This window comes from Anas platyrhynchos, chromosome 10, assembly GCF_047663525.1.
Source record: "Anas platyrhynchos isolate ZD024472 breed Pekin duck chromosome 10, IASCAAS_PekinDuck_T2T, whole genome shotgun sequence".
Classification (NCBI taxonomy): domain Eukaryota; kingdom Metazoa; phylum Chordata; class Aves; order Anseriformes; family Anatidae; genus Anas; species Anas platyrhynchos.
Genome location: NC_092596.1, coordinates 866,908 through 883,004, shown reverse-complemented (window position 1 = coordinate 883,004; position 16,097 = coordinate 866,908). Strand labels below are relative to the sequence as shown.

At 40.8% G+C, this 16,097-nt stretch overlaps 1 protein-coding gene and 1 long non-coding RNA gene across 5 annotated transcripts in view; one reads left to right on the top strand and one right to left on the bottom strand.

Moving 5' to 3' along the window:
- The first annotated feature begins 434 nt into the window (after positions 1 to 434).
- LOC119717857 (uncharacterized) lies at positions 435 to 3,436 on the top strand. The gene is made up of 2 exons (XR_005268187.2): positions 435 to 832; positions 2,605 to 3,436. It is a non-coding gene; the product is annotated as an uncharacterized lncRNA (long non-coding RNA).
- A 7,836-nt stretch (positions 3,437 to 11,272) lies between these two features.
- LOC101800953 (SNF2 related chromatin remodeling ATPase 1) overlaps positions 11,273 to 16,097 on the bottom strand; it is a 33,173-nt gene continuing 28,348 nt past the window's right edge. For all 4 annotated transcript variants that reach the window (XM_027465539.3, XM_038184266.2, XM_072042831.1 and 1 more), the window contains one exon: positions 11,273 to 15,712. In XM_027465539.3, the coding sequence (XP_027321340.2) occupies positions 15,641 to 15,712 (72 nt within the window). In that variant the 3' untranslated portion in view covers positions 11,273 to 15,640. The remainder of the gene's footprint in view (positions 15,713 to 16,097) is intronic.

The following is a 16,097-nucleotide window of genomic DNA, read 5'->3' as shown; positions in this document are numbered from 1 at the left end:
CAAAATAGGGGTTCACAGCATCAGGGCTTATCAGCAGAATTCAATTTAAGTGAACATCCAAGACGGAATTAATAACCAAACAGCTCCTGTTAGAAACAAGATCTAATTTGGTGGTGAATCAGCTATTCCCCTCTGAAAGTTTCTTATTCCCACTCCCACCCCCTCTTGCAGATAGTTGAGTTTCTTAGAAGTAATTAGTAGGCCTGAAGCCTGAGAGACTGTTGGCAGTTTTGGAGCACTTCCAGAGGCACCAGACAAAGCACAATGCACCTGGAAAGGTCAGCAGATGGAAATGAGCAATAAGCCCGTTTTCCTTTATGTAGTCCCACACCACCAGTAATACTGCCCAGAGGCCTCATTCTGTACCTGATCTATGAATACTGAGTCACTTTTATCCCAGTGAGATAACACACTTACTGTTTTTTAAAGGCAGAAGGCTACTGGAGATTTTTGAAATTGGAAAACTCATTTTAAGGCCAGAGCTTGAGACGCTTTGCCTTACTGAGAGAACACCTGTTCCCACAAAGGCTGCTCTGAGGACCTTGGCAAAAATCACTGCACCGATAAAAGCTTCACAGCCAGGCAAGGAGAACAGCTGTGCTGAATGCAGTGCTCTGCAGAGAAGCTGCATGATCCCACCTTCAGAACTTCCCACACCTGGGCTGCAGACACCCCTGTTCCTCAGGGGAACCAAGAGATGCTTTGAGGCTTTTCTGATTTTCTTCTCCTGCAAAGGGAATGTTTTCAGGGGAGCTCCAGCCATACTTCTTCCCCTCCTCTATGCACACTACATGGGAGAGAAGAAGAGAAGTTGTGCTGTACCTCACTTGCAGTAAGTAGAAGAAACAAAATCTGAACTTGCATGTTTGCCAGATCTTGCCCTAATAGAAAAAAACAGCAGATGGGTAAAAAGGTTCTTGCCCCAGGTACCCATCTGTAACAATTTATAGCACCTGATTTGGGGGCATTAACCTGTGCATGCAAAATGTGTCCATTCTTATTATTCACTGTAAACATGTCATAAGCATGGAAATATGCCCAGCAAGGCTACTGGTGCAGGTACTGAAATAGAAAACAGCCCATTAAATAGAAGCAGTAAATACTCCAAAATGCAGTAGATCTTGTTCAGTTATATAGCACCAGACAGGCATTAAACCTGGAAAACACTTGGCTCCATCTAAATCCTCTCCTTGCCATCCAACCTAACTCTGCACTGCAAGAAATTGAGGGGAACACCAGCCAGGTAAAATCCACACAAGGGCTGCAAATACATTAGCACTTCAGTAACTGCTGGCTTCGAGAGCAAACACCTATTGCCATAAGAAACAAGCTCCACTAAAAGGTAAGAGAGGTGCAACACAGACAGGGGTTACTCTGCCAGGCCTCCTTGTCCAGAGCACAGACACATCCTGTGCAGGCCAGGGAGCAGAAACACTAAGCAGAATTCTCTACTGATGATAGGTGGTGGTTTTGTGCTGGAACACAGGACTGTGCAAGAGGCAGAAAGGAAACCATCCAACAAGATAATGGGAAAGGAGGGAGATAGCCCAGCTCATACAGAAGTATCAGATGATCCTGAGCAAATAGACAGACTTTTTTTATTTTTTCTATTTGTTTCTCTGCACTATTCTGGCCTGACTTAAGCACATGGGGGTTTTCTTTGTCAGGCTGAGATGTATATCAAGCCTGCCACGTGGAACTGAAGTAAGCTTTTCATTTCAGGGCTCCCCATATGATACAAATACCTTCTCTAAGGATCTGGTATGAAGTTCATAGGCAGATGTTAGCTAAGAGGAAGGCCCAAACACATAATGCAGCTTCCTCTGGGTAACCCGGCCTCTGGACCAGCACAGACATGGGGACAGGACAGGCACAAGTGTCTTCCCAGCACCGAATGGTCCAGACATGCTACCTGACCTGCCTACTGCAGGATGAATCCTGGCCGTGCCTCATGGTACCTCGTGCTGTTGTCAGCCCCAGAACCCAGACACTTTTCTCTACCAAAGACCACAAAACCTCATTTACTCCCCTGATTGCATTAGCCACTATGAAACAAAAGTAATTTTTAATAAAGTGTGCCATGGCAGAGAAAAATTGATACAATCACAGAGCCGGGATAATAGGATTTAATTCTGCTTCAGATGTGCTAGTTTTAATAAAAAAGGATTGAGCAAATCTAAAATAAATTACAGTGAAAGGTCAGGCTTATTGCTTGTACAGTTATGTTAACTCTTCCACAGACACTTTTACAGACTGTATTTATGAGACCTTTTGATTTTCAGAAGAGGTATAAAGTACATCTGCAATTTTCCCATTATTTGCGGCAATGTTTCTTCTACAAGTGTCATTTCCCAGTGCTTCCATACAGATTTCTTTAACCGACATTTATAAGAAATGATGAGTTATTTATGGGGTGTTTTTGTCGAATTAGTGAAACTAATCCCCACTGGAAAGTTAAACCCAACCAGAAAAAAAAAAATGTTAAGGGAACGATGATTCCCATTTGTGTGCCAGCGATGCTCGTGATTTCTTATTCATTAATCATTCCACTGTCATGACATTTATTCAATAGGAAACTAATCAATTACTTGTTTTTATACGCAGCGGCACGCATACTGCAGGCACAGCCAGGGACTGACAAGCTCTCCAGCCAGCTGAACTACACCCATCCAGCCCCACTGAGCTGCTTGCCTTTGCCCTGGCTTCACGAGTCTACCATGTGCACATGGGTGTTCTTGCATGCTTCTCTGTGTTTTTACACACCTTACATATGGAAGAGGAACCACCTGTTTTACGTCAGACTTGAGATGATGCCAAGACACAACTGGCTCTGCAGTTGCTACCAGGGAAATCCTGCTGATTTTGATCAAAGGAGATATTGGAAAGCAAAGAAAATCTCATCCACTTGTTGGTATATGTCTGTAGCCATGCTTTCAGGGAACCTAAATACAAACCCATCAGCTGTGAGAACAGACAAAGTAAGCTGGGGCGTGTCATCAAATGTTAAAGTAAAATTAAATCTCAGTTTCTCTGCGAGTTCTGCTCAAGAGCCCAGCATCAGCTAAAAGCAGCTCCAGCAGCACAAGGCTGCACACAAACATGGCCAGCAGCCACAGGGCAACGAGGACCTGCCACAGGACCAAGGATGGTGCTTGTGAAGCCCCTTGACAACTTTTGCTTAATTTCATCAACATTTCTGCTTTAAACAAACAAAAAAAATCTGCTTTAGACAGAAAAAAAAAATAAAAATGGAGGTACAATGGTACCAAGAGCACAAACTTGTGTTCAACAAGTAGAAATGATGGACAGGATGTGTGCATTTAGAGGAGCAGTGCCTGAAATAGAGAGGAATTGATTAGCTTTTGAATCTCTCTCTGAAAAAACAGTCAAGGAACACCAGACCAGATCCTGAACTATGGCAGGAGACACAGCACAGAAGGAGCAAAAGACAGTCCCAGTCACAAAATAATAGAGCCAAGGAGATGAAAGAGGTCAAGCAGGAACAAAAGACATCTAGAAGAAGCCAACAGCACTTGTAAGATCATTGGGACAGAACATGAAACGGATCTCAGTGAACAAGTAAATATCAGCTGTCAAAAAAAAATCACAAAAACAAAGTTGTTTGGTCTTTTTGATGATTATTAGATGACTAGTAAACTGAAACAGGATGTTGTCTTCATTTTTCTATCTGGAAAAATATAGCAACTCTCAGAGATACCCTCCTCGACTTCACTTCAGCAGGTGAAACATCTACTAAGTTCAATATTTTGATAGATCTGTTCACATATACTTTTCCTTCTGATGCCACTGACTCTTTGACAAGATATCCGTATCCATTTCTAGCTAGATAAGATACAGACATAAACTACAGCCTTTGCACAGGACCTACTATTTATAACCTGCAGTGACTTCAGAGGATTCACATCAATCACAGCAGATCTCCAGCAGGAATGTGGTCCCCATCTGACAAAACTGACTGTCTTATTTTGTCTTTTATTTTAATAGGTTTCCTGCCAGCTGGATTTTGCCTCCATTTGATCAAGGGTACTAAGTCTTCAATCAACTCTTCTTGGTTTTTTTTGCTCTATTTTTGAGAGCATTGACCTAAATCCATAAAAGGCAGTAAAAACAATATTGTTATTTCACGACTTATTACTGAAGCTAATTCCCAGAGAGAACAGTAATTGCTATAACAACCCTCAAAAGGTGGTCTCAAAGCTCTTTAAATCAGAAATAAATTGTGTACATAGGCAAGCTAGCAATGCTGCTGATCTTGTGTTCTAAGCACCTTCCTTTTCTGAGAAACAACATAAAAAAGCAGGTACGTAATCCACCAGCAGCCTTAGCAAAGCTGTATTTCCTCCAACTCATCCTGCTGGAGTAAGTGCAAGGAAGACTCTCCTTCACTCTGCTGCACCCCAGCACATCAGGCAGGCTCTGAATGCCAGGTGTTTGGGGTTGCTTCATCTGGTCTAGTCCAGAAACATCTAGGAGCAAGGAAGAAGTGTGATCAATGATGAAAAGTCTTGGAATAACTTAGAGTGCAGTCATTTAATTCCAATCCAAAGGAAAAAATATTATTTTCCCAATTGCTGTTTTAGCAGCAGATGTTATTAACTCTGTGTTACTTTAATTTCCTCTGCCAATGAAGCCTTCCTGACCACATGCAGACAGCCTACATTCAACACTGCATCAAGCCCTTTGTGCAGGAAAGGTGCAGGTTTCTGACGAGTGATGCCCTCAGCCCATGTACAGGATTCAAAAAGCAAATACAATGAGTAAGATAGAGATAAATATGAAGGAAACCAAGTGGGCTCCAGCCAACCAAACATCCTTTTCAAAAGGAGTTCTGTATCTCAAAATAGCAATACCAAACATACAATTCACTGAGACACTTTTTCCACCTGCTATGATTCAGTAGAGCTTAGGGATATGGTTTAGTGGGGACTGTTAGTGTTAGGTCAGAGGTTGGACTCGATGATCATGAGGTCTCTTCCAACCTAGAAACTCTGTGATTCTGTGTGTGAATAACATCATTGTTCTCCTGTTTTTAGTGAATTACTGCCCATAATCCTTGCTTTCTGCCTCTGTACCCAAGATTGCTCTGGGGAGTCCTTGTTAGACATATTTAGTCCATAACAGACATATTTTGGTCATTAGACAGATGACCAAAGTAGAATCAGGATTGTTAAACACAGTGACTGCGGCAATCTGTCAATACAGAGAGACCATTAGGAAAATAAAAATAGTAAGTTAACAATGCAGAGAACGCTATATATCTTACAGCAGTCCAACAACTGCTGCCTGTGTTCTACCTCCTGCCAGGGATTCGGTCTCTTTATAAAATCATTGTGCCTGCCTTGCCAATTCAAATCACCTTTATTGCTGAAAAGAAACACTGAGCATCAGAAAGGAACAAGATTTGCCACAGCATACAGAACCTGATGCTTTTAATAGCAGAAAAAAATAAAAATGATTATGGAACTATGTTCTGTTTTTCAGTTGTTTTTGGCTGATTTCTCACTCATCCAGAGCTGCTGCTTGTAAGGATCCCTGGCAAGAAATTGTGATGCTCATCTGATGGCACAATGAGTCTCATTCCCTCTGCCTGGTAGGGGCTCCAGGTGATGGTAAGGATACCCCCAAATATCTGATAGGCTGTTCTCCAGCACCATTGGCATGAAGTTATCTGCACTTCAGGGTGAGGTGGGTGGCATACCTTAAACAGCCTCCACCACTACTTTGTGCTCAAACACTGGGCCAGGCTTCCTGGCAAGGTGGTTGATGCCCCAGGCCTGGCAGTGTTCAGGAGGTAGTTGGATAATGCTCTTAATGAAAGGCTTTAACTTCTGGTTAGCCCTGAGGTGGTCAGGCAGCTGGACTTGATCTTGCTAGGTCCCTTCCACATGAACTATTCTAATTCTAACTTCTTCCAGTCACAGCTGCAGCATTTTATGGAATTGCAGGCATAGTCATCTTCGACCATTATCAATCAGGCCAAGGCATGCCGGTTTGTAAGGCAAGAGCCTGAGCTTGGCCCCATGCTGCTGAATCAGCACAGCATGGCCATGGCTCTACCAGCACCTGCAGTTGAGCACATGAACACAAAAAGCATAAAACCATGCATAAAAGCATTGCACTCGGGATGACTTCCCACTTTTCAGCCCGTCCCACCAAGGACAGGATAGGGACTAGGACCTGTGTTCAGACAGCAAACCCTTACACGACAGTACTCTAAATACACTGCTAAAACCTAAATACACTCCTAAAGCAGGACGCTTGTCAGTGTTTCAACAAAATCCTATTAGCATCCAAGAAATAAGTGGCCTAACATCGTTTTAGTGTTTCTGAATCTGCCTCAGGTTCACTACAAAGCAACTTGCAGCTCGATAAACTTTGACATGTTCTCATGTTATAAAAACAAAGTCAAAAACTTATTTATTCACTTTTTACCTCATAAGTCCCAAATCAATAATTGCACCTATTGATCAACAACATAAATTCAAAACATTAATTTACACCGAGTACCGTAACCTGATAAGAATGCAACAACTGTATTTGTGAAATTGATTTTCCTTTTGTTACTAGCAGAAAATCTTCGGGCCCGTACAATAATCAGATACAGCACACAGAGGAGTTAATTAGCACTGAATACCACAAAAAGCAAAAATTAAATTTCTTTTTAAGTACGGAAAGGAAATGTTGAGTCTCCAGGGCAGATGTTTAAACAAAAGAAATTTCTTGTACCTCTTCTACATGCGCATTCAAGAAATGTGAATCACAGAAAGGTGAATTTCAGAGCCTGCTAAAATCACTTTGTAACATAAACAAGTGAAATGATTTCAGAGGTACAGACCCACAGAAGCTGTAAAGTAATGCTGAAACATTATTTCAGAAGGGCAGCATTTTTGTCTGTTTGTTTGTTTTGGTTTTGTTTTGTTTTGATTATTTATTTTATTTTATTTTTAATTCCAGCAACAGTTTTAACAGTAAGTCACTGAAGCACAATCCAAAGCGATGCCATGATGTTTATACTGTTTTTTGGCACAGAGGCTCCTACCTTCAAGCATCAATCGAACACAAGAGCTCAGTCCTTGCAGGCTGACTCCGAGCTGCTCATGGTATTGTTCTGAGCACTGCATCCATGGAACTGACAACTGAAACTTTGGCAGAGACCTTTTTAAGCTAAACTTCTACAGTCTTGGGCAGGAAGGGCTATCCAAGCTCTCCCTCATGTGACCCCTATCCATTCATCCAAGCACTTTGCAGGTACTTTTGGCAAGGAGTGGCAAAATGGGAGGAGACGGCTGGACTACAGCCTTACTGAGACAGAAATCCAGGCAGGAGCATCTCAGCACAGCCATGGCACCAGCCTCACCCATGAGGGAACAGAGCAGCTCCATCCTCACGGTTCCTCCGTTCAGCTCCACCAACAACACCTGGGGTCTGAACAAGAAAAGCAGAACAGAGAAGTATAACACTGTTTGTGCAAACTACACTGTCCTGAAACCAAACACACTGCTCCAGCGCCTTCAGAGGCAACTCCATTCACTCAGCAGCAAATTACAGTGGCTTTCCTTTAAATTCCAGTTCATTACCAATAAAAATAGATAGATTCAGCCATCAATCTCCAGATGATTGCACACAGTTTCCCCAACACAGCTCTTGCCCTAGCTTGGCGCAGGCATTTGTTTTGAAGCTCCACCCTCAGTGTTTCAAACGCTAGCAGAGGAGCCTGCTGCGGGAGCAGCCTTTGCATGATAACCCGGAGTCGTGCCAAGACACCCAATCTGTTCATTTGGACAGGTTTCCAAGGAGCCTCCTCATGAAAATATCCATGATGTTAACTGGCCCAGCGGGATTTGAAATAAGGCCTGGATGCAGAAGCTTCCTCTCAACCAAGAGCTGCATTTATCTTAAGGGCATCTCACACACTTGTGTGACTGTTGGTTACAGGGTTACAGCCCACCCCACTGCCCAAAAACAAAGTTCCAATGTTTAAAACAAGTCACAGTTTGGCTGCCCAAAACCAGGGTCTGGAGAGAGAACAGACTCCAAAGCAGCTCTGAGATGGGTCTGTAGCACCCAGAGATACTCAAACCAGGCAGCTACAGGGCACAGGAGAAGATCAGAGAGGCAATGACCTCCCTTGTGATGGGGCACAAGGTATCCAGTGAAAACACTAATGCATAGAGTTAAAATCCTATGGATGCACTGGGGATTTCCAAACTCCAGGAGCAGGTACAACTGTCACCCCAAGATGGAGGGGACAGTCACCAGCTCAGAGGTCTTCTCCTGTCACCCAGAGCAGAAACCAGGCAAGCACAAAACACATCAGGTTAAGTTTTATAGAAAGGCGATGACTGAAGCTGTGGGTTGATGGTGCACAGTACATGGGTGAAACACATGCAGCTAAAGCAGCCTTTTAAGTCCAAAACACCCATAAAACACGTATATTTAAATATATATAAATCACAGAATCACAGAATTTCTAGGTTGGAAGAGACCTCAAGATCATCGAGTCCAACCTCTAACCTAACACTAACAGTCCCCACTAAACCATATCCCTAAGCTCTACATCTAAACGTCTTTTGAAGACTTCCAGGGATGGTGACTCCACCACCTCCCTGGGCAGCCCGTTCCAGTGCCTCACAACCCTTTCAGTAAAGAAATTCTTCCTAACATCTAACCTAAAACTCCCCTGGCATAACTTTAGCCCATTCCCCCTCGTCCTGTCACCAGGCACATGGGAGAACAGGCCAACCCCCACCTCTCTACAGCCTCCTTTAATGTACTTATACAAAGCGATAAGGTCACCCCTGAGCCTCCTCTTCTCTAGGCTGAACAAGCCCAGCTCCTTCAGCCGCTCCTCATAGGACTTGCTCTCCAGGCCCCTCACCAGCTTCGTCGCCCTTCATTGGACCCGCTCAAGCACCTCGATGTCCTTCTTGTAGCGAGGGGCCCAAAACTGAACACAGTACTCGAGGTGAACACAGTACTCGAGGTATATATATATAAATATATATAATAAAATATATAGATATATATAATAGATAAATATATAGGAAAAAATTAACTGTTCAGTAGCACAACTCAAATTATGTACCGAATCAGGGCTCCAGGTTGACCCCTGATTAGTACATTTACCAACACATTGAGTTAGACCCCCAAGTTGTTGAGCAGTATTTAAATACTCATTTAAATACTCAACTAGGAAAACATTGGTCTACAAAAGGTGTATCGACCTCTAATGAGCAGCTGTTTGGTTTTTGGTTTTGGTTTTGTGTGTGTGTGTGGTGTTGGTTTTGTTTTGTTTTTTTCCCAGAAGAAGACAAGAGCACTTCACTCACAATTTCTATTCAGATATTTTGACTAACTAAAAGACTCCGTATCAGCAAAGAGCTGAAAAACAGCTATTTTTCTCTGATCTTATTGTGCCTACTGCCACATAAGAAGTTCATTTTAAAAAGCAGTAGTCAATGAACAGGTATTTCAGGAAAAAAAAAAAAAAAAAAAAAAAAAAAAGAAAAAAAAGAGCAATTAGCAAGTTCAAGTTCTATCCGTATGTTTATAAAGGATACAGCTAGTGACACATAATAAATATGAAAAGGACGTTTATGGTTTACCAATACAGTTGCTTACTATATTGCTGACTTTACTATAAGATGATAGAGTTTTATAACCCATTCCTCAAGCCAAATGAGGATTAAATTTTTGTGACAGGAAATTTTTTCAAGAACCTTGAACTGTAATCAAGCTGGTACCTGAACAAACCAATATATTTATTTGGAAACAGGCATTGACCACTTACACCATGGGTATACCCTTGGAATTTTGTAAAAGCTCCATGAAATTCAGAAGCCACAAGAGCGCAACAGTTTGCATGATTGTGTAAAATCTCAGTTGCAGTTTTATTAGTTGAAGGACTATGGTGCCTAGGATTACTGCCATAATTTCAAATACTCAGCAGTCAAGCCTTTTTTATTTTCCTAAGTAGAAATCACAAAATAAAAGGCAAAACCAAACCCACCAACCCCATCCCACCCCAAACCACCAAAGAGATAAGAACCTACGTAACTGGAATTTCAGGCCATGTTGAAAAAACATGAAAGCAAAACTTCTAAGGAAAGAGGTAAGAGATTTACTAGACTTCCAACCTTTACCACAAAGCAGTCTCACAAGGAAGGCCCACCTTTAAGCTGGAGAAAGACAACATGTAATTAATGCTAGTTACCAACATTCTGAGCAGATTTTAAGACTTTGTGGCCTTCAGCAGCATCCCACTAATTAACGGAGAAGATAAATGAAGGTGACTTTTCATGCTGCTTCCTATATGCAAGAAATTGCCCTGTAGAAGCCAGAAGGTCTGTTCTCTGTAGGAGTGTCTGTAGTCTGACCTCCCCAGCCCCTCAATGCCTACAGCATGAATGACTTATGCCACCACCACCAGATGCCTCTGCACTTCTGGCACTTTCCAAGCTAGCAGCAAGAGTTGCCCCTTGCCACAAGCCTCAGTTCCACCATGCTGTTTTCCAGGTAATTTATTTGCAGTAGTGGATGTAAAGTCCCCCAAGAAAGATATAACCCGAGAGCAATGCTCTGCAGTTAGCTGGCTAAGTGAACGAATGCACTCCAAGCAAGACATCGAGTTTCTCTGGCTCCCCTGCTTAAGTGGGGCTTCTCCTGTAGGCATTCCCTGTGCCCAAACCCAAGTGTTGCATAATTCCTGTACAAGCACAGGTCACAAAACAACTGTATTAGTGAAGTGTGACATGTGGTTGACAGTCAGCTGAATATGAGCCAGCAATGTGCTCAGGTGGCCAAGAAGGCCAACAGCATCCTGGCTTGCATAAGAAGCAGTGTGACCAGCAGGGCTAGGGAAGTGATCGTCCCCCTGTACTCGGCTCTGGTGAGGCCGCACCTCGAGTACTGTGTTCCGTTTTGGGCCCCTCGCTACAAGAAGGACATGGAGGTGCTCGAGCAAGTCCAGAGAAGGGCGACGAAGCTGGTGAGGGGCCTGGAGAACAAGGCTTACGAGGAACGGCTGAGGGAGCTGGGCTTGTTCAGTCTGGAGAAGGGGAGGCTCAGGGGCGACCTTATCGCTCTCTACAGATAAATTAAAGGAGGCTGTAGCGAGGTGGGGGTTGGTCTGTTCTCCCATGTGCCTGGTGACAGGATGAGGGGGAATGGGCTAAAGTTGCACCAGGGGAGGTTATTCTGCGTCTGGTAGACTTCAGCTCCAAACTATTGTATTTTAGTAACACACCACAGGTATGGGAAAAAAAACAGTAATATACTTTAATAAAGCATTAACATACATTGTATCATATCAAGAGACAACACAGGTAAGGCTGTCACAAAAATACAGGCACTACTAGTATTTTATTTAAGATCACAGGAGATGAGAAAGTTTGAAAGCAGATGAGGAACAGCCACACACACCCCTTATATTCAGCTACCATAGCCTGAAAGCTAAGAGAGGTACAAGAGCAATACAAACAAATCCAACTACTCTGAACAGTATCCAAGTCCGTGGGCCAATTTGTACCAGAAGTATAGTTACCAGAAGACATAAGGTTCATATCAGTTTTTATATGTACAACTTAAGAAACAAATGTAATTTTTAAAGAGTTCAGAAGTTAACTTTCAACAACACTATGTAGACTTGAAGGCAGTAAATCTTACTCCTATTAAGGCTATTTTGAAAGGATGGATATCATGCAAATGCAATTAAAACAATACGTTACATTTCAAAATATGCAAAAGTTCAATTTTAACTTTCAGAAAAAAATATATCAAACATTATAACTGTGATCCACCAAAGCATTTTACATACATGCTTGAAGCTAAGTACATGGACTAAACTGTCAGAGAGGGTAACGAATACCAAACTTGAGTATCTCAACCAGACCAGAAGTACAGTGATCAGTTCCTTCCAGCATCACCAGAAATGCCAATGCCTGCAGCAAACATTTGTCATTCAGAGGCTGCTGCTGGCTGCAAAATTCAACGTGCTTTTTCAAGCTGTAAGGCCTGCCTAGCTTGTTGTTGGTTGTTTTTTAATAGCTCTGGCATTAATTTGTGATCACTGAATATACTTAACACCTCCAATGAACATGGGGAAGAGGTGTGCACAGAAAGAGCCTGTGGTATGACTGTAGACAGTACACAGCTGGAAGCACATAACAAGTTAGTTACATCAGGCATTCAGACAGATTCTCCTTAGCTCCCATACACTGTACCCCTTGCTTATGATCTCAAAGAGAAAAATGTTTTTAAACCATTACCAGCATTAGCACTAAATCCATAAAGCAAGGCCAATTAACAAGAAATAGAATCTTAGTTAATATTTTAGTATAGCGATGCTACTTGTTCAAATGGTATCTAAAGATGGCTTATGTTACCAGCAGGTAGGAAACTTCATTTTTTCTTTAGGTCATTATAATAACTTGAAATTAAGTACAATGAAGATGGCCAGCTGTGTAACTTTTATCACCACTCAAAAATAAAGTGTTGATAACTTGAAAATAAGTAAAGGAAACTTTACTTATTAACACTAGAACCGTTGTGACCTCTCCCAGGATGTTACGTGCACCATGAGAAGTGCTAGATTGCTGCACTACTTTCTTTCTTCAACCCCAATGCTATCATAATCAAATTGTAGTTGTGTACTCCAAAGGAGACAAGTTATTTTCAGTCCTTTTATATCATATTTCTTTAGCTACTATCAAATTGCCTGAAGGTTTGGACTTTTCAGAAGTTCCTCCTACGACATTACATTCAGTGCTTACAAGTTTCTTAGAAGCAGTACTCCTCATCTAAGAAAAATGTAGTTAAAAGTAAGAAGATTCCTTTATTTCAGTCCATCTAATTTTGAGTCACAGCAGCGTATCATTTGGATTCTGCTAGGCACATACTGTGTGGATATGTGCAACATGAAGAACGAAAACGGAAATGAAAGATCCATTTTACTTTAATCCTGACCAGCAGCTGTTAGCAATTTTCTTTAGTTATCACTGTGGGACATGATGGATGGGAAGACTCAATATGCTGAGGAACTAGTATATAGTATACAAGTGCTCTCAAGGACTGTGTTCAACAGCACATTTAGTTTAACTAGGAACTACAGACTGTAAGAGATAACAGATAGTTCCTGGGAGTATCTATCATTCTTCAGAGAAGGTGTCTGATCAAGAGGATAATATCTGGAAGAATGACTGCATGATCTTTTGCTACATGGCTAGCATACCATGTCACTGAGGAAGAAAAGTGAATATTAACTCAAGTGGTAATGAAAACCAAGAAATCTGCATAAAAGAACAAGTTGAGATATTACCATTTTAAGTTTACATACACTTTGCAAAGAATACAAAAAACAGATACACAAGAACATGCAAGTGAAACGAAGCTATTCTGCAATAAACAGGAAAACAGAATACACATTCTAATACTTAAGGCATTAAAAAGTTCACTTGATTATGCTAAAGAGTAGCAATGGAATAAGGTCTAGACCTAGCCAATGTAATTAAATAAAAATTCATTTGGCTCTTCCAGCCTTTATTTCCCTCCTCCTTTTTACATGTTTTTGTAACTTCAGATCATAAAGTTACCAAGTGACATAGGAGATGAGAAGTAATTGTAAATAAGGCATCTTCCTCTATTAGTAGCAATGCTCCAGAAATTTGTGATTATATAGATGTAGCTGCATAGCCATTTTTCAGACCATGATTAGACTAGATGTCCTTCTGCCAAGGATAAAAGAGGATGTCGACTACTCTGATACCAAAGATATTTGAAAAGACGTCCTTTTCCAAGTTCACCCTTTCCCACCTGGGGTGCATACTCGTTTAAAAGCATATTGACACCCATCACTAGCCCTCTGTCTGAAAGATGTGCCCCATCATTGTTATTAGGCATACCTCTCAACTCAGATGAATTTCAACAAATAAACAACCTTTTTTTAATCTACAAGCCTTAAAAATAAAAGCCCAGTACAAATAATTAATGACTTGGTCCCCAAACAAAAGCTATACACCAAAATAAAAAATCCAATTAGTAATCTTTCAAGATGCCAGGCCAAGCCATCACACTCATTTTGCACAAAACCTTAAATGCAGACTATCAAGGAAATCTAGAAATTACTCATCAACCTTATAGAGATTAATCCTAGAACACCTCAGAGCCATTCCAATAGATTTTAATTGACATGAAACAATGAGGACAGAAGTGTGTCCTAGAATTCATGAGAAGTTTTATGAAACTCAAGAATATTTTATGAAAGCCAATAGTTTTACAAAATTCAGAGAAAGGTAGCCAACACAAGCATGAAATACAAAGCAATTTTATCACCTCAAACCACTCAAGAAGGAAGCAAACGGTACTAGTAGAAATCTACAAGTCGTCTTCAAGGAAAGTACCATGTAAAGCACACTGCATTAATCTAGACTTGACATTATAAGGGCAAGCCTCGCTGTGGCAAGGTCCATACTAAACACCAGATCAGAGACAGAAGATTAAAGTAAAACATTAGATGTCACAGTCACTGTTCTACTGATCTGGGAAAGGCAGAGACTCCAAGGTGAACAGAAACTATGAACCTGCCATTCTCGCAAAGTCAAAAAAAAAAACACAGTACATCTAACACTTTCATCCCTTCATTAAAATAGAAATACTAAAAAGGAGCACTCCATAACATATCCCCATTGCTTCTGACTGACATTTGGAATCAAAGGTAAAAGCAGAAAGTTAGCAGAGATAATTAGAGCAACAGAGATCTTTTAGCACAAGGCAGCATATCTGAGCAGCCTACCAACCAGGAGATGATGAACTTTGTTTGCTACTTAAAAAAGAAGCTATTAGTCGACTACTTCAGTTCATTAGGCGTATAAAAAGTTTCATCTAGAGGTCATTCCAAAAAACACCTCGCCTTGTGTTTAAGCATATATTCAGCCCAACAGCAACCGGTGATAATAAGGAAAAAAAAATCTAAGTATCTGTTGGCTTTCCTTCTGGGTATTTCTGAGAAAAATGTCAATTTAATGCTGACAGCAAACAAGGATGTCAGTCTAATTAGATTTTTTGTTTTGGCATGCTCCTGATCCTATCTATATACTCTGAAGAAAATCTGATTGATGATGAAGGCACAATTATACAAACCTTAACATTCACTCTAGGTGTAGCTATGCAGAACAGGGTTGGGGGAGGGAGGGGGAGAGGGGGAACAAAGGTGAAGTACATTTCTCTTCAAATAATTTTAATTCAGTTTATTTTCCCACAGCCATATAAATTTAAAATATGAAACAACAATAATACAGCTATAGAATCTAGGTTTCCTTTCAAAGCAGCAGCATATAAAACATATAAAAGCTAAAACTTCAGCATAAGCTTAAAAAAACAAGGACTGAGTGAATTTTGCAGAAGACATGAAATTCACAAAATACAGTACACAAAAATACTGGAATGCATAAAATATAAAGCTACACATTCTAGGTAATGAAAGACATTGTAAATATACAAAATTTGCTAAGTTAAACCAAGGGATTTGTGAGCAAGTACCATGAATACAAAGAAGTTGGCAATTAATACTTGTAGATGAAGACAAGAAAGAGGCAGTTTTATATTTAGCATTCATTTTGCGAGTTCACGACTTCACTTTCTTAGCATCTTTTTTTCCGGAATTCTCAGTAGCCAAATCTGCTTTTCTCTTCTGTGACTAAAAAGGAAAAGAAAAAAATAATTAATTCCAGCAAATGGTGGCATCATACCACAATGTTTTTAAGTACATTAACTATTTCAAAAGATAAGAAACATTAATACATTCTATTTTTCAATTCAGTTTTGTAGGAGTTAACAGAAGGGTAAACAAAAATCCCAGATTTAGACACTTAAGTCTGCTACCCTTTTTGCTTTCTTGATGTTCTGCATTACATGGTCTCAATGGTACAAGTACTATGCACATCATGAATGGGATGAGAAGATCAGGACTTTGATTTATTTAGAGTTTTGCTGTTGTAAAAGTGACAAATAATTAAGATAAAAGGAGCACTCCTTACTTCTTCCTCCAGAAACTAGCACGTAGTGGAGTAACAACAATTTTA